At 44.5% G+C, this 25,008-nt stretch overlaps 1 protein-coding gene and 1 pseudogene across 10 annotated transcripts in view; one reads left to right on the top strand and one right to left on the bottom strand.

Moving 5' to 3' along the window:
- CLIP1 (CAP-Gly domain containing linker protein 1) overlaps positions 1-25,008 on the top strand; it is a 118,486-nt gene that overhangs the window by 41,942 nt on the left and 51,536 nt on the right. For 6 of the 10 annotated variants that reach the window (XM_073881230.1, XM_073881229.1, XM_073881228.1 and 3 more), the window contains 7 exons: positions 12,086-12,210; positions 13,082-13,304; positions 17,437-17,634; positions 18,254-18,357; positions 20,147-20,207; positions 21,554-21,586; positions 24,630-24,734. In XM_073881230.1, the coding sequence (XP_073737331.1) occupies positions 12,086-12,210; positions 13,082-13,304; positions 17,437-17,634; positions 18,254-18,357; positions 20,147-20,207; positions 21,554-21,586; positions 24,630-24,734 (849 nt within the window). The remainder of the gene's footprint in view (positions 1-12,085; positions 12,211-13,081; positions 13,305-17,436; positions 17,635-18,253; positions 18,358-20,146; positions 20,208-21,553; positions 21,587-24,629; positions 24,735-25,008) is intronic. The other 4 variants (XM_025889832.2, XM_025889825.2, XM_073881232.1 and 1 more) reach the window with 2 other exon arrangements.
- Positions 6,723-7,552, bottom strand: LOC112837494 (uncharacterized; annotated as a pseudogene).

The following is a 25,008-nucleotide window of genomic DNA, read 5'->3' as shown; positions in this document are numbered from 1 at the left end:
AGATCCCAGTAGGAGCTCCGGAGCTATGACCGAATTGGGCACGTGTGACTCAGGAAGGCAGTTAGGGCTTGCAGAAGCTCCCCCTTGTCACCTCTCCCCTGCACCTCATGCTCACAGTCACCAGTGGGATGAATTAGCCATGGAGTAAGTTATGCTGAGTTTGGTTTAATATCAGGAGGCTCGGGGTGGGGCCTCAGAGCTGCTTGTAACAAACCCATCTGTGTCCTTCCCATCACTCTCTGGCCTCTCTGTGCTCCCATTTGTCCTCATGAATACTGCATGGGTCTCACTGAAGACTGCTTTCTGCTGCGGTTTGCTGGACTCCCAGAGACACACCTCTTTGCAGACTGCGAATCTCTGGGTAACTAATTGCCCAGAATTTTTTTGAGATGGTCTCGCTGTGGTTTTTTGGGTATATTTGATATTTTAAGGAGGTGATGTCAGGTTCTTGAGAAAGGTGACCGACTTCCAGCTGTTGTGTTTCAACATGGGTTGTCTCCATGTCTGAGACTGTATGTTCTATGCTGAATTCTTAGCTTATGACCGTATATGAGGAGGCTTTTCAGCATTTTATTTTTAAAACGACAAGCTTTATTTTCTTACGAGCTACTCCCAGAGCTCTTACACGAAGAATATTGCAGTGTAGGTCTGTAGGTCTTACGGATACTGTGAAAGAGGAAAAAAAAGTCTTCCTGAGAATTAAAAAAGATCTTTATTCATAAGGTTTATTTTGTGTGTACTTGAACCTTAAATAACTACAGTTCATCCAGTGTATACTTCTTCATGTGTGTCTCTTGATTTGTTCAATGTTATGTTTGTGAGATTTATCTAACTTATTTAAAACATGCACGTAGTAGGGTCATTTAGTGTAAACACCACAATATACTTCTGTAGATTCGAGGTGTTTTTATGCTAGTAAATACAACTCTTTATTTTTTTTTTTTTAAGATTTTATTTATTTGACAGAGACATAGCGAGAGAGGGAACACAAGCAGGGGGAGTGAGAAAGGGAGAAGCAGGCTTCCTGCCGAGCAGGGAGCCTGATGTGGGGTTCGATCCCAGGACCCTGGGATCATGACCTGAGCTGAAGGCAGATGTTTAACGACTGAGCCACCCAGGCGCCCCTAACTCTGTTTAAAATAATAAGTTACTGTTTGGTATCACACTCTTTGGAAGTACTGCACCTAATTTAATCATAGACCTTAGATTGTTCCTATTGTTTTCCGCAGAAATGAAATTTCTGCCTAGAGGAAGATATAAACATTTAAACTTGTAATATACAGCCAAATTATGGTCCAGATACCCATTACCATTTTATGTTTACACAAACAACATACAAATATACCCTTTCTAATAAGTTGATTTCATCTGTTTTTCTCAGTCTTCTTACCAGTGACTTAGAACCCCCAAATATGTGAGTCTGGTGGTGACATTGCCCTTACATTGGGCATTTGTGCATCATCTGGGCGGTTCTTGAGCTCCGGGGGCGCTGTTATTTACTATGACCTCTCTGTACCTTGATTGATGGGATAGTAGCTGTGAGCAGAAAAGATCTGTTATTTTTTGTGCCTCAAGATTGAGAAGACTCCAGATGTTCGCGTCATGTTAAAAATTCTCTTTGGAGACCTTGTCTGAATATGGAGATCTTTTCCAGCATGATAGATTTTGCTCAGGGAAATGCAGATTGCCTCACAGTTCTGGTGAGAAGCTGGATCCGGCTGCGGCCCCCACTTTGCTCGCGGCCAGGGTCAGTAGTCACATCTTAGCAGGTCGTGGCGGGTGCGAACACCGCTCTCCCTGCTCGCTGCTCTCGGTTGTGAGAGGGCAGAGTAAGTGTGCTTTTACTTCTGAGGCTTGGGAATGCATTAAACCATCCATCCGCCCGTCAGATTTCATGTCTGCGGTTTCAGCCTCCCCCTTCCTCTCTCCAACCCTGGTGTCCTGCACAGCCTCAGGCAGGCCGGCATCTCCTTCCCCTGGACTGTCACACCGCTGCCACGCCACGTCCACGCTGTCCCTGCCACTAGTCCATCTCTCCCGAGGTCTGTCCTCCACACTGTGACAGAATGGTGCGCCTAAAATGTAGATCTGTTGATGCTGGCTCCACATAAAACCATTGGCACCACACTGGTGGTTTTGTTTTTGCAATGTTGGGAGAGTTTTCTCCAGCGGTCAGTCCCTGGGCCTGGCTAATTAGTATGACATTAGGTTCTTTTTGCAAACGTAAGATACCTTACAGATATCAAAGCTGGTATCTCTCCAGCCTTGAGAACTTTGTGTAGGCTCCTGGGGCTCAGGAATTTCTGGTCGAGGACGCAGATCACCCTGTCCTACTGTGGGATTCAGAGGGAGGAAAGATTGACTACTGCCTGAGCCTGAGTCTAATGTTGAAAAGCCTGTTACTAGATCACATCTTCTCACTCATAGTATTGCTTTCATGAAATCTTTAAGCAGAATTACCAGAATGTCTTAGAGCCCATCTAAGGGCCCAGGAGTTTGGGCAAAGAATATATTTTTTTAAGATTTTATTTATTCATTCATGAGAGAGAGAGAGGGAGAGAGAGAGAGAGACGAGAGATGGGAGGCAGAGGCAAAGGGAGAAGCAGGCACCCCGCAGAGCAGGGAGCCCGATGTGGGACTTGGATCCCAGCTCAATCCCAGCATCACAACCTGAGACAAAGGCAGATGTTTAACCGACTGAGCCACCCAGGCAGCCCTCTGTGTTTGTTTGTTTGTTTATTTGAGTGAGAGAGCAAGAGAGAGAAGGAGTGGGCTAGGGGCAGAGGGAGAGGGAGAAGCAGACTCCCCGCTGAGCAGGGAGCCCAGTGTGGGACTCGATCCCGGGACTCCAGGATCATGACCTGAGCCGAAAGCAGACACCTAACCACCTGAGCCACCCAGGCGCCCCTGTATTTTGTTTTTAAACAGCTTTATGGAGGCATAATATATGTATCCATTGTAAGTGTACAGTTTAGTGATTTTTTTTTTTAGAGATTTTATTTATTTGAGAGAGAGAGAGAGAGCAAGAACAGGGTGGGGGCAGAGGGAGAGGGAGAAGCAGGCTCCCTCCTGAGCAGGGAGCCCAAGGTGGGGCTTGATCCCAGGACCCTGGGATCATGACCTGAGCCAAAGGCCGACTGTTAACTGACTGAGCCATCCACGCACCCCAATGACTTTTAATAAATGTATAGAGTTATGCAGTCACTACAATCCAGTTTTAGAATATTTCTATCACCCCAAGAAGTTCCCTCTTACATTTGGCAAGTCATTTCCACTCCCACCTCCAGCCCCAGGCAATCACTGATCTGTCTTCTGTCCTACGCCTTTCCTGGACATTTTGTATAAATGCTCTCATATAGCAGAGTTTTTTGTGTGTCTGGCCTTTTCCACATAAATTATGTTTTAAGGCTCACCATGTTGTAGTTCATTGCTTCTCATGGCTAAAATATTGTTTTATGGATATACCACATTTTATCCATTCACTATTTGTTTACTTAAATTTTTGTTAAAGGAATTCATGCTCCTAGTTCAAAATGTCTTGATTTGGGTACTTTTAAGTTTGTATAAAAAAGTTAGTAGTTCTGTGCCCACGCTCTGATGTAACAGATTTTTTTTTTTAAGATTTTGTCAGAGAGAGGGAGTGAGCACAAAGCGGGGGAGCGACAGGCAGAGGGAGAAACAGGCTCCCCGCTGAGCAGGGAGCCCAATGTGGGACTCGATCCCGGGACCATGAGATCATGACCTGAGCCGAAGGCAGACGCTTAACCACCTGAGCCACTCAGGCATCCCTTGATGTAACAGATTAATTCCCCACTCCACACCCCCTCTTTTTTTAAACTTCCTGGGAAGGGAGGATGAATTTCAAGAGTTAACATGCAAGTCAAGCGTACCTTTTTCTTCTTTTAACCATTGTCTTCGTAATTATATCTTCTTTTCTTTGCCTGTTCTCAGGCAAGGTAGAGTTTATGAGAGAGTATCTGTTCTACATCAACTGCACTTGTGTTAATTCTCTAAGGGGGGTTATTTACTGTCATCTGTTATAGATTGGGAAACTCAGACTGATGGCATAAAGGGAGTAAAGAAACCACGACGTTTATTTAGCCTAGAGAACCTGTAACAGCTGTATTTAACACCCTCCAGTTCATTCAGTAAATATGCTGAGTGTCTACTCTGTGCCAGGCTGTGTTCTTGGTGCTATAGATTTGGCAGTGACCAAAACCAACACACTGCTATCTAATAGGGCTTCCCATCGCGTTCAGAGGAAACTCTGAATTCCTTCCCTCTTGGGGAAGCCCGCATGCTCTCGGAGCTCCTCTCCCTCCACTCAGCTACACTGGCTTCCATGCTGTGTCCTAAACCCCAGACTCAGCTGCACCTTGGGATTTGCTGTTTCTTCTGCTTGGAATGTTCTGCCCCTATGTCTTTGCATGATTGGCGCCTTATAGTCATTTGAGCCTTGGCTCAAACGTCACCTCCTCGGGGACCCTTTCCCTGTCACCTCCCCAGGCACTATCACATCACCCTATTTTGTTTTGTTTCCTAGCCCTCTACACTACTTAAAACATTCTTCTCAGTTATTTACTTCTTCATTGTCCATTTTCCCCTGACCAGAATTTAGGCTCCATGGAAGTCTAGAAACTTTGTATGTCATTCATGTTCATCTCCCCAGCGCTTAGGATAGTGCCTGACACGTAGTAGGTACTCCTAAAGATTGTTAAGGAACTAGAGGGTTTTAGGTATAGCTGTCACATACCCTCGAAGGGGAGAAGTAATATTGTAAAGTATGACAAGAGGTAAAAACAGGACAGGAAGGTTTTGCCCTTCTCTGTGGGAGACTTGCCCAGAAGAACCACCCCAAAAGGGGTTGGCTCTCTAGTTGAGGTAGTAGAAAATACCTATGCTGCACCTTCATTTCACAGCTGATTAAATTTTAAGTCAGGGCTAAGTTTGTACTTGGTAGTTACCAATTAACCATATTTACCTTTTTATAAATAAGCTGTTTGGGGCGCCTGGGTGGCTCAGTCTGTTAAGCAGCCAACTCTTGGTTTCAGTTCAGGGTCCTGGGATCTAGCCCTGTGTCGGGCTCTATGCTTGAAATTCTCTCTCTCTCCATCTGCACCTCCCCCTGCTCGCTTGCTCCCTCTCTCTCAAATAAATAAATCTTAAAAAAAATAAGCTGCTTAACTTAGAATATGGCAAATAAGAGTCCACTTCACAAGGTTTTGTTGCTCACAGTATTCCTGCGAGACAGTCCCTCATTAGCGCTCATTGGACATTTGATAGCTTTGTAAACCAAGGCACAGTGAGATTACATGGCTTGTTTGGGATTGATCATAAATAGATGGGGGAGTTCAGAGAGCATTAAGTGTTCCCTCTTTCCTGTTTGTTGACCCGCTCGTTAGCCGGCAGAATTCATCAGTGTTCTTATTTGTACATGAGTTTGCAAGAGGGCATTTTATCTGTTCCCACAGCATTTTGTAGAAACCTCTTAAAGCACTTATTACTCTTCACTAGAATTACTTGTCCCCGTTTCACTCTCTATCAGTGGCCAACACTGTTTTCTGTTTATATTGGTATCCCAAGGACCCAGGCACTCAAGAAATAAATACCGAATGAATGAATGAGAACTTACAAATCTGAGATTTTCTAAAGCATGATAACTGGCTTTGTTTTCCTTTAATTGAGTTTCTAGTTTAATTTTGTCTCCAGTAGTGACTTCTAATTTTGATTTAAATTGACCACAGTTTAGGAGTTAATATGCTCATATCCTGAGAGTAAAGATAGTAAATGGTAGTTATTTGTGTTTGCCATGGATCTAGTTATTTTTATGTTGAAATTTTTTTTCTCAAAGAATTTTGGTATGTACCCCTAAAACATAGATTTGAAAATTGTGGCTTATATCTAATGTAACTGCACATACTGAAATACTGTTAGATTCTCTGGAACACTTGAGAAGTAAAACGATACAATCATGTTTAAATGCTTAGAAAAAAATCTGACTGTAGAATGATTAAGCAGAAAAGCATTTGAGTGATTTTAGGACTTCATGTGACTTCCTGTCTCTGTTGAGGATATTTTGAGCAACTACTGATATTTCACAGGAAGAGGGAAAGCATATTGTCTGTCATAGGAGTCAAGAGTTCGAAGTTTGATGGGAGAAAAAGTATAAAAAACCACCCATCCTAGGAACCTGTAGTCATCCATTTCAAGTAAATTTTGTGGCATGGTATTTTTTCTTCAGGGTAAATGTGTATTTTATTACCTGCAGTTAGAGAAATAGTTGCTTATCTGCTATTTGTGGTATTTTAAATTTTTTTAAATTTTATTTTTTATAGTAAACGACATTTATTTTTCATATTCATTTGGGGGAAAGGAGAAAAGTCAGTTTGTCCTACCCAGTGATGGTCTTTCTGAAAGAGTCTCCATTCATTCCATGGAATTGGATAGGTTGCTTGATGTGAGGATTTTGTACTTTTAATTTATAAAGAGAACTTACTTTGAAGAGAGTGGTCAGGGGGTTCCTGGGTGGCTAAGTTGGTTAAGCATCTGCCTCCGGCTCAGGTCATGATCTCAGGGTCCTGGGATCGAGTCCCGCATCGGGCTCCTTGCTCAGCAGGGAGCCTGCTTCTCCCTCAGCCTGCCGCTCCCCGTGCTCGTGCTCTGTCTCTGTCTCTCAAATAAATAAAATCTTAAAAAAAAGAAGAAGAAGAAGAAGAAGAAGGGAGTGGTCAGAGGGTGTGTCTTTGAGAGCAGCTTCGCCAGTGCACAGCCAGACTCCTTGTCTGAGTGAAGCTTTCCCCACACGGGCCACACAGGTAGGGTGTCTCTCCTGTGTGGATTTTGCCAGGTAGGATTCAGTTCCCCCTGGTGTGGAAACTCTTCCTGCACTGTGTACAGGCATAATGTTTCAAGCCTGTATGGACTCTGATGTGAACAATGAAACCTCCTTTCTGACTGAAGGCTTTTCCACGCCGATCACATCTATAGGGCTTTTCACCATTGTGAACTTTTCTATGATAGACAGCAAGGTTACTTTGATAACTGAAGCTTCTCTGACAAATAACACACTCAAAGGGTTTCTGTCCAGTGTGGAGTTTTTCATGAATGGCCAGACTCCCTCGTTGACTGAAGTTTTTCCCACAGTCCTTGCATTGATGTGGCTTCTCTCCTGTGAGTATTCACTGATGTTTAACAAGACTGCCTTTGGCCCTGAAGCTGTTTCCACAGTAGGTACACTCAAAGGGCCTTTGGCAATGTGGATTCTGTCATGCAAGGTTAGACTGCCTTTTTGCTTGTGGGATTTTCCACATTCCTGACACTCATGGATCCTCTGTCTCATTCCAGGTGAATCTTTCTGTAGTGTCCTAAAATCTGGGGATTTTTGTTCCAGCTTCTCTCTTCTGAAAGAATTCTGGAAATCCTAGCTTGAGGATCCTTTGGCCTCAGAATGGTCATATTTGTGGTGGGCTTCAGTCATCACATTGAAATATGCTATATTCTGGGCATATCTTCCTTGACAGTCCAGCAAGATAGCTCTTGGAAATGAAAACATATCATGCCTGCCTTAGGGACCTAATCACCGCCTCTTCTTATGATTCTTCCATGGGCTCTTGTTGAACACCACAGCAGCGTGCACCAGCAGACGGACAAAGGCTGATGCCCAGCCCACAGGAGCGCCGGCCTGTTTGTGGTACTTTTTTTTTTTAAGCTTCTGAATGAAACCTGTGGTTTGCTTGGATTATTTACTGACCACAGCCTGTTAGATGCCTCTTGGAAAAACAAATTGTCATGACAGTAGCTTAGACTGAGGCCCAAAGAATTCAACAGATTATCCGATGAGATCGCATTATCTTTAATGACCTGTGTTCTGTTCACGTGATGCTGGGTAGCCCACAGCTCGCAGCTCTGAGTGGTGTGGTATGGGAGGGTGGAGAAAACTGTGATCAGCTTATGTAGGTGACTGTTCATAGATTCCATGAATACCGGTAAGAGTATTGAACAGTCGAGAGGCGCCTGGGTGGCTCAGTCAGTTAAGCGTCTGCCTTCGGCTCAGGTCATGATCTCAGGGTCCTGGGATCGAGTCCCGCATCAGGCTCCCTGCTGAGTTGGGAGCCTGCTTCTCCCTCTCCCACTCCCCCTGCTTGTGTTCCCTCTCTCTCTGTGTCTCTTGATGTCAAATAAAAACAAAATCTTTAAAAAAAAAAAAAGTATTGAACAGTTGTATGTGCCAGATCTAGAACTAGTATTCCCGTTAATGTGGGCAAACTGGCTGCTGGCTTACGCTGTCGGACACTGTTCTAAGCAGTTTTACGTGGATTACTTTACGTCATCCTCACAACAGCCCCCAAATGATCACCATTTTACTTATGAGGAAACTGAGCTTTAGAAATTAAGCAACTTGACTAATTAATAGAGCCGGTATTTGAATTTGTCCAACTTTGGAGCCCACTCTCTGTGTCAGCGTATCTCTTCCTTTACTTGCTTCTGAGACCTTAAATTCAGCCTCAGCTATGGGTGTTCTTTCTCCTTTAGTCGGTTTATGTGGAAAAGTGGCCTTTTCTATGTAGGTTCCAATGGAGAAAGTCCCCTTTCATTTACCCAGCAAATGTTTGTTGAGTGTCTGCTGTGCTGTTCTGGGCATGGGGGTCACAGTGCCAGACACAGCAGGGCTCCTGCCGAGGAGTTTCCTCCGACGCCATCTTGCCTTGGTGACACCTGTCATGACAGCAGGGTGCTTCTGTCCTGTCCTGGCGCTGCCTGCCCTATGTCACCCTCACATGCCCTTCCTGCCTGGAGCGCCTTGAACCATCTGCCCTGGTTCCTTAAGTCAGTTTCACAAAAAGTTTACCTTTTAGAGAAGAAGAACATAGACTTGAGGTTTTAACATTTTTCCATCTTCAACAAAGGATTAAAGAAAAAAATGTGTCATCCCAAATTCATAGAAAGCTATATTCATAGAAAATTTAGAAACAGGTGCCTTTAGTATTAAAAAGGAAGACAGGGTGCCTGGGTGGCTCAGTTGTTAAGCATCTGCCCTTCTGCTCAGGTCATGATCCCAGGGTCCTGGGATCGAGCCCTGCATTGGGCTCCCTGCTCAGCGGGAAGCCTGCTTCTCCCTCTCTCACTCCCCCTGTTTGTGTTCCCTCTCTCACTGTCTGTCTCTCTGTCAAATAAATAAAATCTTAAAAAAAAAAGACAAGACAAAAATAAACTTAGTATTGGTCTTAAGAAACTAGGAAGGAGGGGCACCTGAGTGGCTCAGTTAAGTGTCTGCTCTCGGCTCAGGTCATGATCCCCAGAGTCCTGGGATCAAGTTCCACATCAGGCTCCCTGCTCAGCGGGGAGCCTGCTTTCTCCCTCTCCCTCTCTGTCTCCTGGCTTATGCTCTCTCTCTCTCTATATATATATATATCAATCCAATAAATAAAATCTTTTTTAAAAAAGATTTTATTTATTTGAGAGAGAGAGAGAATGAGAGAGAGAACACGAGAGGGGGGAGGGTCAGAGGGAGAAGCAGACCCCTAGCCAAGCAGGGAGCCCGATGTGGGGCTCGATCCTGGGACTCCAGGATCATGACCTGAGCCGAAGGCAGTCGCTTAACCAACTGAGCCACCCAGGCACCCCTCAGATCAAAATCTTAAAGAAAAAGAACTGGGAAGGAGGGGTGCCCGGCTGGCTCAGTTGCTCGAGTATGTGACTCTTGATCTTGCGCCTGTGAGTTCAGGCCCCACATTGTGTCTAGAGCTTACTTAAATAAAAAATTTAAAAAGAAACTAGGAAGGAAAGAAAAATAAACCAAAAGAAAGGAAAAAGGAAATAGGATAAAATGTGAATTCAAGAAAATAGAGAACATCAAAAACAAAAGAGAAAACTAAAAACTGGTTTAGGATCAATAATTTACCTTCCCAAGGTAATCTACAGTTAACACTGTCCCATTGGTCTTGTTTTAGAATTAGCCAAAATGATTTTTAAATGTGTTAAATAAATTAATTAAACCTACTTAAGTGTCTATCAATTGGGACTGATTGAATAAACTGAAATGCATCCATATAGTAGAATGACAGTAATTGTAGATACAAAGAAGGAGGTTTTCCGTGTTCTACAAGGTGCAACGCAGTGCATATGAAACACCGGCTTTTGTGTAAAAATAAAAGGGAGGAATAAGAGCAGACAGTAATGTTGGCTTTCATCTGCATGTAGTAGTGCTGGGAGGAAGGATGCATCGCCAATCAGTAACAGTGCTTCCCTGCATGGTGGGAGTGGAGCAGGTGGGACGGGAGCTCAGTAAGGGAGACGCCTCCCTTGATGTTTGCTTGCTTGCTTATTTATTTAATTTATTTATTTTAAGAGATTTATTTATTTGAGAGAGAGGGAGCGTGTGTACGTGCACGGGGATGGGAGGGCAAGGGGTGAGGTTTGGAAGGGTGAGGGGTAAGGGGCAGAGGGAGAGGGAGTCTTTTAAGCAGACCCTGGGCTGAACCTGAGCCAGCCATGGGGCTTGGTCTCCAGACCCTGAGATCAGGACCTGAGCCCAAACCAAGAGTCAGACGCTTAACTGACTGCTCCACCCAGACACCCCTCAATGTATATTTGTGTTTAAATTTTTGGAACCATGAGAATGCATTGGCTAGTCAAGAATTAATTTTTTTTAAATGATTTTATTTGAGGGAGAGAACGAGTGGCAGGGAGGGGCAGAGAAAGAGGGAGGGAGAAGCAGACTCCCCGCGGAGCAGGGAGCCCGAGGGGCTTGATCCCAGGACCCCAGGATCATGACCTGAGCCGAAGGCAGATGCTTCACCGACTGAGCCACCCAGGCGCCCCTATTCAAGAATTAATTTAAGTTCATCATGTATAAGGAGGTTGTTGTTGGTTTTCTTTTTTTTAATCAATAAGAAAAAGGTGAACATCCCAAATGGAAAGTGTGAGAAGTGTCTATTGTAGTACAGCCCTGCCGTGGAATGCTAGCCCGCCCGGAAACGTGGCAGGGAGAGCGACCCAGACCAGCAGGGGCTGTCTTGGGCGGGTGAGAAGACAGGCAAAACATTTATTTTCTGCTTGTAATGTTCTTAAGTTCCTGCAGTGACGACTCTTGGTCACGTGGGTGGGGGGTTGGGGGGCAATTTCTAAAGCAGTTAAGAAAAAAGAAGCTTAGAAGCAAGGACAAAAACGAGTCATCTGAAGAGCAGTAAGGGACACCAGCCTTCGCAGATGGGACACAGATTGTGAAGTGGCCGTAAATGTATTGCCACGGCGGTAGCACAAATACTGAACTTTCAAACCTGTAGAAAGTCTCACACACATCAGTGTGTTCTTATGTGCCCCGGGAGACTGTGGCAAAATGAGTATTTGGAATAGAAAAGTAGTGGCGAATAATTCATAAATGTTGGTGGGTAATTTTGGAAATAATGTTTGCATAGTACATCAAACAGTGGCTGGGACAGCGTTACACCTTAAAAAAGACAGCTTTGAGGATTTCCTGTGAAATGTGAAGAATAGAGTTTCATGACAGTCTGAGGAAATACTCTCACAATGGAAAGTATCAATAGAGACAAATTATCTTAACGAATTTACATTTTCATGCACCGTACATGTGAGGGGCCAAAAGCAAATGTGTGGGTGTGTGAATACCCGTCCTCGCGATGTGCGTGTTGTCGCTTTCCGTGGGTGAAGACGTAAAGGAAGAATAAGAAGACAGAGCAGCTTTTACAGTGTGGGGAGCATGGACGGGCTTGTTTTCCCTCAACGGGTGTATGGGTTTTATTTTTGTAGCAGATACTTATTTTGGAGCAGGAGAATCCCTCTGGAGTAATGAAGTATTTTCTAAGGAAGGGACTAATTAATTGGGTGGACAGCCCAATGACTCCGTAGTACATAGGTTCATTACTGGGACATATCCGATCACTCTGGTAATGTGTCAGCCTGGTAAACTTCACAGTCTTCGGAGAAAACTCTTTAAAAGCTGAAGAGAAGGTAAAAGGAAGAAGTTGTCGGGGGAAATGTGGAGTCTTAACTATCTGTTGCAACGGCAAAGGATTAAGCTATGGAATGACGTCCATCTCTTTATTTTTACATTGTCTTTTTCCAGGTTGGTGGCACCAAGGCCGGTGTAGTCCGATTTCTTGGGGAGACAGACTTTGCCAAGGGCGAATGGTGTGGTGTGGAGTTGGATGAGCCTCTTGGGAAGAACGATGGGGCAGTTGCTGGAACCAGGTTTGTCTGGAGTTGGAATCTTGTCTCCCTCCTGCATGTAAAGGTGCTCAGGCAGATTCCACCAAGAGCTGCGTTTTTTTTTTTAAGATTTATTTATTTATTTGAGAGAGAGAGAGAGAGAGAGGTGGAGGGAGAGAAAGTCTTAAGCAGACTCCTCGCTGAGCACAGAGCCCGAGGCGGGGCTCGATCCCACAGCCCTGAAATCAGGACCTGAGTGGAAAGCAGGAGTCAGCACTTAACCGACCGAGCCACCCAGGTGCCCCAAGAGCTGCATTTCTATTTCCTAAGACTCATCTACTGATTCCATCCCCCCCCACTAGAATTGGAGCTGTTCTTTTGACTGTCTCTTTTAGTAGACACATGTAATGTGTCTGAGTGGATTCTGAACAAGCATTCAATTTATTTTTAAGACTTTTTTTTTTAGAGCAACGTTAGTTTCATAGCAAAATGGAGAGGAAGATACAGAGGGTTCCTGTATGCCCCCGGCCCCCACTATCCCCCAGTATCAGCATCCTGCACCCTGGTGGTACGTTTGTTACTGCTGATGAACCCACATTGACACATCACTGTCTGAACCCCTCTGCTGTAAGTTTGTCAGATAGTAGGAATATTTACTCCCTTTGCACCTTAGGAGCGCTTTAGTAGTAGATGGGTAATTCTGTCTCTGTCTATCATGTTGTTATTCATTAATTATTGAGGTTATCAGCCTACATACATGTGAATGCTGTATGCTGGTTGACCGCCCTGGCTTACTGGTAGAATTCACAGCAAACCAGGCGTGAGTGATGACCAAAAAACGATGCTTTTGTTTGTAGTTGTTATTTCTTGTAATTAATTTTTTGGTCACTGCTTTTATTGTTACTCTCTAAAGGTATTTTCAGTGCCAACCCAAATATGGCTTGTTTGCTCCTGTCCACAAAGTGACCAAGATTGGCTTCCCTTCCACTACGCCAGCCAAAGCCAAGGCCGCTGCCGTGAGACGAGTGATGGCAACCACGCCCGCCAGCCTGAAGCGCAGCCCTTCTGCCTCGTCTCTCAGCTCCATGAGCTCAGTGGCCTCCTCCGTGAGCAGCAAGCCCAGTCGGACAGGATTAGTAAGCCTCCCTGTTCTCACTGCATGCCTCTACCGTCCAGGCACGATAAATGCCCGCTGCTGTTGAACCTGCTTTGCTTTCAGAGCAATTAACTTGCCCTGTACTAAATGTTCCCTGTAGCTTGTGGAGGCCCATTCTAGGTTTCATAAAACAGAGCTTTAGCAAGAAGACAAATTTGGAAATAAGTTTTGAACATCACTTTCAGATTCTTAAGGCCCTAAGATGTACCAGTTCTTGCTGAGTCTGTAGTAACTACTGTTGAGTCTAACATATGGGATGATTTCTTTTCTTTGAAATTATTTTGGGCACAGGAATGACAGGAAAGTTGGAGGGATCCTTTTCCTCAATGACCTCGGTCTCTCTGACTTCAAACGATTGGAGGAACTAAAGTATTTTGAGAAAAGGCATGTTCTTAGAATTTCAGCAGGATGTTAATAGAGTCTAACCCACTGAAAGCGGTTAATATGTGGAGTGTTCCTGACTTGGGCCAGAGGACACAGAGGGGAACTAGCGGAACGTGAAAGGATGCTAGGAAAAGCCTTGTCTTGTCTCCTCTCTCCATCTCCTCCTCTCCCTTCCACTTCCTATCTCCCCCTTTTCCCCATTTAGATCAGTAAAAATAGAATCATCAGGATTAAAATAGGCAGTGGCGGCTCATTCTGTTTGTTAATATGGCGTTTTAATAGGGTCAAAACAATGACTTCTTGGCTCATCTCCTGCCAGTAAATTTATTTACTTGAAGTGAGGCAAATATTGTTTAGATTTGTAAGACTGCACTGCACTGGGTCTCTGTGTTATGACGGTAAACTACAGACAGCGGGGAGAATGTTAAGTGGTGTGATCCGGAGTAAGGCTGCTGGCCATTGGTCTCGTTTTGCCTTCTCTTCCGTGGTCCTTGGGTCCTCTGGGAAGGGAAAGGGGAGGAATCTTTCCTTCAAGTGCAGGGTGAGGGGGGAGTACTGCTCTGCTAGCCAGCTGGACTTTCTCTTAAGTTCTGGGGAAATAAATACCTGTTTGGACTTTTTCATTTTGCGTATGAAAAGAAAGTCTCCATCTTCAGCAGAAAAGTTACAAATGGACTTTGACAAGAAAAGCTTGACAAGAACAACGACACAGAAGTGAAGCCACTCCTCTTTGGACAAAGTCTCGTTCAGCAAACTCATATGGACATCCAGTCTACTTTGCTAATCCAGGAGCAAGTCCATGGAGGTGTTTTCTCTAGATTAGGAATTCTTTCTTAACTTTTATTATGTTGTAATTATAAGTGTCCATCTCTTTGGAAGATAACTAAACTCTCCCCTGCTTTCCCAATCTCTCCTCTTTTCCGACCAGTTCTGATACATCTTAGCTCACCTCCCTCAGTGAAGAAGAGGGACAGAAGAGAAAGGAGTCTCCTTACCTTGTAGAACAGCTTGTTTTTGTAGATGCGGGTGGCTGTAGTTTCTAAACCAAGAATCATCATAAAAGAATATGCCAAAAATACAGAAGGTGTGACTTCCTAGAACATAATCCCATGCATGTATGTGAAAATGTCTAATGATTCTTTAATGCAAAAGGTCCTCTGGGAATATTGACACAGAGGTGCCCAAACTCTGATTGCCTAGCACCTGAGTGCCTGTTATTTTATCATAATAGCCCTGGGCCCAGGAAATAGCTAGCGGTTCTGTTTATTAAGCAACTAGGTCCAAACAACTTAATATTTATGTTCTAGCAATTTAGTAGCTGTTCGAAAAGAATGATACACATTAACTGAGAGAAAAAATATTTTTGGTTCATTCTTAAATAACCACACTTACTATTAGGTTGTGTGTGCGTGTTGGGCACTGCACATCCTTGTCAAACCTTGGAATCTTCCTGAACACTGCCACCCTCATTTCCTGTGACACATTGATTTTTTTGCACAATACTGGCTTTTTGTCATGGCAGCAGCCAAAACCTAGCTTTGGGAAGATGCAACATTATTGAAAGGAATGTAGTACAGTTGCCTCGGACTCAGTTGCCTCAAGCTGGTAGTTCGTATGGTGTCCAGCAGGTGTTGCAGTGTTTCCCTTGAAATGTGAAAATATTCCACAGTGCCCTGTGACTTTGCTGCAGGGCCCCGGGGCATCTCTGCACAGGGAACCTCAGATTTAATGCATTCAAGAAGAAGTGTTAGTATGAGAAAGTATAATTTTAACCATATAATGAAATTGGAAAGTTAGGGCCAGATGGTTAAAAGAGCCCCCCTCCCCCCTTATGTTCAAGGAATTTAAGAAATTTCACTAAATAGAAACAGCAGAGGACAATTTGGGTTTGATTGGATTCCTTTACTCTTAATAGTTGTTAACTTGCCTATTTAAAAAAAAAAAAGATTTATTTTAGAGCGGGGGAGGAGGGAGAGGAAGGGCAGAGGGAGAGAGAATGTCAGGCAGACTCCCCGTTGAGCGAGGAGCCTGATGTGGGGCTCCTGATCTTGAGACCATGACCTGAGCTGCAACCAGGAGTCGGATGCTCAACCGACTGAGCCACCCGGGCGTCCCTCAAATTGCCTAACTAGTACTTAATGACAGATGCTCACTCTGCCTCCTGGACGAGGGCTCTGACTGATAGGGGGCATTCGAGGGGCACAGGAGGCTTTGATTGCGGGAGATGAAGTCAGGGCCCACTTGATCCGGATCCAGCGATCAGGTCTCTATGTCAGTGACCTTGGACAAGTGCATGCCAAGGGATGGGAGGCCTTTGCTGAATTCCCTCCCAATCCCTGGAGCCTCACTTGGAAGAATGCTGTTCAACTTGCCTATGTTATCCATTACCATGATAGGAGGTTATTTTCTCCGTGTTTTTATTTGATGATGAGCCTCAAGAAGGAAGAACTGGTATGGGAAACAGCACAGAGTAGCAGGGGACCCTGGACGGCTTTCTTTCTCTACCCTCCCTCCACCGCCTTTCTGCCCCACGTCTTCCTTCCCCTCCCCTGCCCTGCCCTCCCCTCCTCCTCTTTCTCCCAGTTTCTCTTTCCCTCTTTTTCCTCCCTGCATGTCCTTTTGCTCCCTTTCCCATACACCTGCGTGCACACTTACGCCGCGCCTCCCCCCACCCCAGCTTCCGAAGGCAGATAGAATTTCCCTCTTAACCTGATCTTCAGAAATCTCTCTGGTGATTGGGACTCAGGTCTTCGAGTTCTGGATTCCTGGGTGAGCTCTCCTGTGCCTTTCATATTTTTTAGGTTTTTATTTAAATTCCGGTTCGTTAATGTGCGGTGTTACATTAGTGTCAGGTGTACAACACAGAGATTGAACACTTCCATGTCACGTGTGCTGCTTAGTCCCCACCACCTCGTTCCCCCATTCCCCCCACTCCCTCCCCTCTGGTGACCATCAGTGTGGTGTTCTCTCGAGTTAAGAGTCTGTTTCTTGGTTTGTCTCTTTCCTTTACCTCCCTTTGCTCATTTGTTTTGTTTCTTAAATTACACATGAGTGAAATCATACGGCATTTGTCTTTGACCGACTTATTTCCCTTAGCATAATACATTCTAGTTCCATCCACATCGTTGCAAATGGCAAAATTTCATTCTTTTTTATCTGTGTCTTTCACTTTGAAAGAAAGATGAAGAAAATCCTGACAAAATCCAACTGTTTAATTGATACAAGGAAGGTTTGTGACTCCAAGGGTGACCTCTTGGTTACTTAATGGTAGTTAGAAGCTTAAAAAGTTGAAAAAAAATCTCAACCTCAAGTCTGGGGAGGAAAAGACAGACCAAGACGTCCTAAGAAGGAGATACCTCTTAATGAAGCTTGGACGGAAATGGAGTTTAGAGAAACATGTTAAGTGAGTTCTGTGCAATTTTTCTAGACTCCAGCAAGGCCCTGTCACCTGAGCTCAGGGTACCTTTCATTTGAGCCGCTTACTCTCCTTCTAACCATCTTTCTGATTGTTCCATGACTTCTTACATTGATGTGTTGTTTGTGATATTCAGTCGGGAGGCACATGCTGTCTTGTTTCCTTGAGGAGAAGCTTTTCCTAGTAACTGGCAAGCTTGGGAGCTGGGGCCGCACCTTTGCTTTGCTGAGGAGACGCCTGCCTGCATGCCTTGCGCCCTCCTTGCATCCCCGAAAGCATCATGGCCCTTCACGTCTTTAACTTTCCTTTGCAGTTGACTGAAACCTCCTCCCGTTACGCCAGGAAGATCTCCGGCACCACTGCCCTCCAGGAGGCCCTGAAGGAGAAGCAGCAGCACATTGAGCAGCTGCTGGCTGAACGGGATCTAGAGAGGGCGGAGGTGGCCAAGGCCACGAGCCACGTGGGGGAGATAGAGCAGGAGCTAGCTCTGGCCCGGGACGGACACGACCAGGTGAAGTCTCGTGCTGACCTCGTTTCAGAGATGGTGATGGGTTCTGAGCTGACCCTGTGGAGATGGTGGTGCTTTCTAAGTTGAGGGAGAAGGCGGAGCAGCTTACCCGGTGCTTGGAGCCGGGGAGCTAGTCTTGGGAGCACTAGAAATGAGCAGAAATGTCTTTGCTGGGCTTGTTTGAAGCTGTGACCTGGGGTACCACTTTGTATTGTTACAAAGATGAAGTTTTGTTCTTCTTGAGTCGACCTTAGTCTTTCGGTCTTTACATCTGGGTCTTTTGGCCCCTGTCAGGGGAGCTTGTTCACTAGGACCTTACCCACGGTGGCAACTCCTGTTTTGTAGATTATCCTTTGTATGCATTTCAGCTTCAAAAAAAGATGAGCGTTGTTTTAACATTGCCCTCTGTTGCTTTAATGGTGTGGTTTTTCATCATCTAGTTTCCAGGAATGCGGCCGAGAAGTGACCTAATTAAAGATCGTAGAAAGCATTTCAGTGCGAAAAGGTTTTAGGGTCATGCCAACCCACAGTGGTACCACTTAGGTGTAGCTCTTTGGAGGCATCCCTGGGCCTGCGTCCGGGTTAGAGAGAAGCCACTCACTGACACCCTTGCCTTCCCCAGCATGTCCTGGAATTGGAGGCCAAGATGGACCAGCTGCGAACAATGGTGGAGGCTGCTGACAGGGAGAAGGTGGAGCTTCTCAACCAACTTGAAGAGGAGAAAAGGTGACCTCAAACTGTTCCTTGGCGCAAGTGTGGCCTTTTCCTTTTAAATCACCTTAGAAAAACGTTCTCGTTAAGGTGCCAGCCCTTAGACTGTGTGTTCAGTGGAAATGAAACTCTTTGTACTACATGAAGAGGGTTCGCTTGGATTTGACTTCTTTTTGAGAAGTTTGGAATCATCTAGACATACCCTGCTTCATTTAACAGCTATTTATTGAGCCCCTGCCTGTGCCAAGCATCCTCTTGAGGATGACCTCAGGGTCGTGAGATTAATTCAAACCCTGCTTCCATCTGGAACCATTTTTGGTGAGAGGACATTGTGGGTCCAAATTATCTAGTATTTGTGAAACACTTTCCATGTATCTAGTAAAACTGCACCTTTGTATCACTCACCAGTGATACCAGGTCGCTGTCCTTGAGAAACTCAGTACCTTACTAGGAAAACAAAACTTCCATGTGAAGCAGTTAGAGCATCATCTAGATCAGGATGGAGTCGAGTGCTAAATTGTGTGAGACAGAAAACAAGTTTGGTTCTTACAGGTTTCTTGAGGCTGTGAACCAACACGATCTCTGAAAAAGGTGTCTGCATGGAAACCATTGGAACATTCCTGGGTAGTGGGACGTTTGTCCTCCCTTGCATTTGATGCCTTCTTCTGTCCTTTCTGATGGCAGCAACTTAATGGTCTCTGAGTTCAGGATGGTCAGGGCTGCGCTGCTGTGGTAAGGGGTATAGCAGAGATAGAATACATTCTCTTACCAAGGAAATGATTTTCTCACTAGAAAGAAACACTGTACATAGGAAATTCTCTTTGCATCTTAAAAATGGGTACAAATAAATGAGAGATAGCAACAGGCCTTTTCTAGGCCCTCCTGAATGCCAAGGCACCAGCACCATTTGCTTCGGCTCTTAAGCCAGCTCTTGGTCTGCTGACTGCTGGGCAGGAGAAATGTCCTCCCAGCCCTCCAGTGAGCTTGAGGGGTGTAAATTATTTATGATTATTTTTCTGATTTCACAGAGTAGAATTTTTCTTAACTCCCAGACATGCTAGTGAGTTTGACAGTTTTGGTTTTTGCAGACAGGTTATGAACTTTGTCCCCTTTTCTTCCTTACACTCAAACTTGTGAAGATTTATAACATGGATGTTACCTGGATTTTGTAAATCTTCAGGATATCCTGTTTCATTGACTTGGTGACAGCATTGATTGAAACCCACACCCAAATCAAAGATTTTTAAAATGTGAAAAAAAAAAAAAAGTAACTCAAGTTGTTCATAACCTTATTCTCCCAGGCTTAGAACAGGTACTGGTATTTTCCTGGGGCTTTCTGCATGGGTAGCCCCCTAGTCTCACCCTAACATATCCGACGTGGGGTGGTATAAAGAGAGATTCGTTTTCTGTGCTGCTTTCCCCTATGTTCTGTAATTGGAAGATAGAAATTACAGACTTGAAGTCTCAGAACCTATTTCTGTGGTAATTAGACCTTTTCCCTTTAGGCTGGTCCTGTCTCCATTAGATTCATTCTGTTGGTTGTGACCAAGGGAAACTAGGTGGTTTTTCTCAACTCTTACCTCACGCCTCTTGGAATCAGTACCTGGCTAAAACATTGAAGTTTCCTAAATAGAATAGAGCTCTTGCTCTGTTTTCTAAGCCAGATGCCTAAAAATGCATTTCTTTATTTTCCTCCACCATCACCTGTTACATTCATCAGGGTATTGATTATAGATCCTTTTTTTCGGTAAGGCAGATGTGTTCCTTGGTTACTTAAGTGCTCTGTTTTGATTTTGTTCCACAGGAAGGTGGAGGACCTTCAGTTCCGGGTTGAGGAAGAATCCATCACAAAAGGCGATCTTGAGGTAAAACTCATCCAACGCTCTACAGCTTTTATGGATACTAGTATTCACAAATATGGATGAGATCACTGGCCAGAACAAGCAGCAGAGGGAATGGAGGGAGCCCCAGGCTTGGGTCGGGCGGGGCTGTGGGCGTGGCTACAGCTCAGGTGCCCAAGTGGGTCTTTGGACCTGGCACTCTGCTGTCCCGACTCCAGTGTCCCAGTCACATTTTTACTACTCTTTTCTTGCACTTCAAAATTCAAAACCTTGAATTGGAGTTAATCAAGTCATAAATCTGGCAGTGTGTCCAGGTGAGACTCTAGATGTTCCTCTGATGATCAGAAATGGCATTGTAAGGAGCATTTTTAACTTCATCAAAGTAGTCCCCAAAAAAGTTTTGTGCTTTATCTCAGCTTTGCTTTTCAGTTGAGCAGGATCGATTTTTTATAACCTTGTAAAAGGAATAAATACTTGTTCTAGTAATTGATTTTTTAAAGTGATTACCTGAAGAAAAAACAAGAGCGATTTCTTATTTCAGCTTCTTTAATTTCTGTGGCGTATTTTATATTCACAGAGATTTCTGTCAGCATCAAGTTTCTCATCTTTTAACAATTACTCATATTAGTTTTTTAATTCGATGCCAGATTTACATGATTTTGATGATTTTTAAACCACTGCTAGATATATGACAAATACGAATTATGAAATTATTCAAATTTTGCAAATTTTTGGTATTTTAATCTGTAATATTTTAGTAAAACTTGCACTTGTCTGTGCAGTTCCCAGAATATACATTTTTGCTGCTGTTACAAGTTCAGAGCCTATTGGCAGCCCACACCATGATTCCATTCCAGGGGCCCTTCCACATAGGAACTCTGATTCCTTTGGAAATTGTCTTTATTATTGACAAGGAGGAAGGAAGACATTCTCCGAGTTCTAGTTTTATGAGGCCCGGAATTTAGTGGATTATTCATAATTCGGTAGTTACTCTCTTTGCTCATTTCATATACGGTCACATCCCTTTAGTTGACTTTCGTGTTGTTCTCATCCATCTAAAAACACCCCGAAGTCTCATTAGAAGTTTCATATCCCTCATGTGAGACACAGCTGAGGGTGTGCTGGGGCGGGGCAAGGCTGAGGGTGTGCTGGGGGGGGGAAGGGTGGGGGGTGTGCTGGGGCGGGGCAAGGCTGAGGGTGTGCTGGGGCGGGGCAAGCGAGATCTTCCCATCAGCACCAGGCCGGCATAGGCTCTGGTAAACTCACTTGAAATTCATCAGAGTTGTTTTGAAACCCTCACCACATAATCAGAACTTTAGTGGAATCTCTCCTTTTGTTGTTGTTTAATTTTTTTATTTTTTTACTGATAGCAAAAGAGCCAGATTTCTGAAGATCCTGAGAATGTAAGAGGGCACTTAACTGTGTGGAGATTTCCCTTGTTAACACAGATTGATGACAGATTAAAATGCTTATTGATATACTCAAATACTAACTGCATCATCTGACCTGAGACATTGACCTTAATATTTCTGTGCATGTGGCTTTCAGAGCAGTTAAATTTGTATCCTGAAGAAATTGTATGTAATGATTAAGCTATGTAAATCCATTTAATGCATAAGCAAATGTTTGCTTTATAAAGAGTTTCGCCAGAAAGAGAAAAAAAAAGGATTTTGTTTAGGGGCCTGGCCCTTCTTCACTTAACTCATAATGTGTTTTCATTTTAATAGAATCATTCTAAAAGAGAGGATAGCTAACTGAAACCTAAAACACATAAGATGAAGGAATTAGAGAAATTCTGCGGCAGTTTACCCAAGTGGTCTAATTTTGTTCCCGTGAGAGAGAAGGGCCTTCTGAGGGCGACTGCCTTTTTGTGAGCTCCCCCTGCTGGCCAGTGCCTGCCGGTGCAGGTGACAAGAAGCTCAAGCGTCCACGTGTTGTGGCTACAGGATTTTCCCGAGTTGGTGAAACTAGAAACGGGCATTGTTCAGTGAAGACGCCATGTGCTTTAAATTTATTATTATCGAAGTGAGATTTTTCTAGTAGCCGTGCTACCAGCAATGTAGGTGTTTCTTTTCCCTCCTCCCTCTGATGAAGATCACACACCCAACTCAGATCTCACCTAAAGAGCCTCCGAAGCAGGACTTCCTGTGGCACCCGGCCGGCTGTGAGGCCAGCTGAAAGAACCTCACAACTTTTGGCTTTGTTTTACCACCGTAAGAGAGTAAAACTAAAACAAAGGTTTTCCTTCCTACCACCTCCTGGCAGCCGAAATAGCTTAAGGCCGAACTTTTAAAAAGCCTCCGTTCTGAAGGTTTCCTTTTTGTGACGCTACTTCAGTGATCTGGGTCTCTTCTCTCCTCCCAAAACAGGCTCCCGCTGCATCCGGTGTCAGTCTGCATGGGGCCTCCCTCCTGCCTTTCTTGTGCGCTTCTCGCAGAGCCTTTGCTTTCCCTCTCAGTCCCTGTTGCAGGACTTCCCTCTTGGGATGCTCTGTCTTATTGTGAGAAAGGAGTCCTTTTAGAAGGAGGGTTGTCCTGTCCAGTGTAACGTTTTTACCACACACCGAGGCATGGAAGCTGATCGCTCAGCCAGCTGTCGCGTCCCAGATGGTTTGTATGCGTACCGGCCCCAAGGAGGTATTGCAGTCATCTGGGAGATCGCGGAATAGGAAGAAGATCACATTCGTGGATGTTTGCTTTTTATCTGGAAGGAGTGACCTTTCACCCAGAGGACACTGAACTCAGTGTCAGGAGGTGAAGGAAGGTTCTGTTGCCTTTTGCTTTTTACTCTAAGTTTTGGATTTCAGTTCTTGAGGCTGTGACCCCAATTATGTAGATCTGGGTTAGATTCTTTTCTTCTAAAAGCAGGTAAATTGAACAACTTCTTTCTAAGGCACATCTGGACCAAGGGGACTGTCCAGACAGTTAGGTTTTGAATTTTATTTCATTATTTCTGTTGAGTGTATAGAGCTGAAGCAGATGAAGAAATTAAAAAAAAAAAATTTTTTTTTTGTTCACCTTTCAAATATTCCACAATGGTTTATACCTGGTTCACAAGCACACCAAGCACTTTTATGTGTTGAAATCCCTAGAGGACCATCGGAGTCAGTAAAAGATGTTTATAACGTAACATGATCCACCCTCTACTTAAGTTCTGCACACCTTCTGTTACTTTATTTAGAGTTTGTTGTCATTTTTGCGTTGCCCATAATTGTCCAGACACAGATCTGACCAGTTAGAACCACAAAATATTTAAATTAATGTAAGTGACTAGAAGCTGCCGGGAGCAGTGCTGTCCCTAGGTTTTGTCACTTGGGTCTGCAGATAACCTCTTGGGTGGGGGAGGTGGGTGGGGGGAAAGAGGTATGTTCAAACTGGTATGTAGATTATTTCCCATTGGTTAAGACTGTGCTGTTACAAAGAGATTGCCTTCTGGGTTCTCCGTCACATTACATCTAAGTTAAATGATGATGGGGAGTCTCTGAAGGTTTGAGACAGTTAGGATCTTCCCAGCTCTTTTTGCATGGAGTTCAAACTCAGGCCTTTGTGCTGAGTCACCCATTTCTCACTCCTGAGCTGATAATGACGTCATCCTAAGATGGAGAAGATGAGCCCTTTACCAGCTCCCAACTTCTCTCCTGATCTGAGTCTGAGATGGAGGCGGTCAAACGGAATTATTACTTTGTTTTCCTCCTGTAAGTGTGACTCCATCCTTTTTTTCCTTGGTGACACATAGTTTTTGGAAAACCCACTGTTGGAAGGAAACTAGGGGACTGGGAAACGTTGCTAAGAATGCCAGACCCTTTGCACTCATCTCAGCAAAGGCCGCTGGTGTGATTTTCTCAGCTCTAGTGTCTGGATTCCCTTCATTAGGCTTAACGCTTCATGCTTGTTCACATCAAATTGTACACCAAAGCGCTGGGATCTGCCCTAGGGACCTACTGAACACTTGTAAGACTTATGAGCTTGTGTTTGCCATATTTAGAGGATAGCAGTGGTCATTTTGAGGGTCAATTTACTTGTTAAAGTCACTGAGTCAGTTACATACACAGTAATGTCAAATAGCTGTTGTGGGGAGGGGGAAAATGATAGTTTAGAGGAATATTAACGATTCTAATTTGTGCTGATCAACCTCACTTATCAATATAACTTATATTTGGCTGCACGCGTCTGACACTGCTCATCCTGCCTCATGTGTTTCCACTTGTGTCTTTCTGAGTAGACTAGCTTGCGTCCCCCGCCCACCTCATCCTTTCATCCGGTAGTGTTCATCCGCACCCCCAGCCTCCCCATCTCAGCCCATCCTCTGCCCTTTGCCATTTCCCTTTGCGTTCATCCTCTGGCGGAAGGTACTGGTGGCTCAGCCTGCATGCCGCTCTCTCTCCTCTTGTGCTGGCATGTCATGGTGGCACTGTTGTGTTCTCTTCCTCTTCCTTTTTACTAACAGACGCAGACCAAACTGGAGCATGCCCGCATTAAGGAGCTTGAACAGAGCCTGCTCTTTGAAAAGACCAAAGCTGACAAACTCCAGAGGGAGTTAGAAGACACTAGGGTAATGGTTTTCACTGTTTAAATGAAGCAGACCCGTGTTTGGGAATGGTGACGCCTCGGGGGACGTGCCGTGCAGTTGGCCTGAGCCTTGACCCAGTGGTTCTACCTGAGTTTGGTCTTGGTGCCGTTCAGGTGCTCATGAGTGTCGACGGATGGCTAGGTGCAGGTGTTTCATATGCAGTCTTGTCCAAGGTAAAGACTCATCATTCCTTTGGTTAACTCAACCAAAATCAAGATCAGAAACTCTACACTGTAGGTGGACTGCATGGACACCC

This window comes from Callorhinus ursinus, unplaced genomic scaffold (assembly GCF_003265705.2).
Source record: "Callorhinus ursinus isolate GAN/ISIS: 27379988/994484 unplaced genomic scaffold, GSC_fseal_2.0 scaffold41, whole genome shotgun sequence".
Lineage (NCBI taxonomy): Eukaryota > Metazoa > Chordata > Mammalia > Carnivora > Otariidae > Callorhinus > Callorhinus ursinus.
The sequence above is the reverse complement of the archived record's forward strand: the minus strand, read 5'-3'. Positions and strand labels throughout refer to the sequence as shown.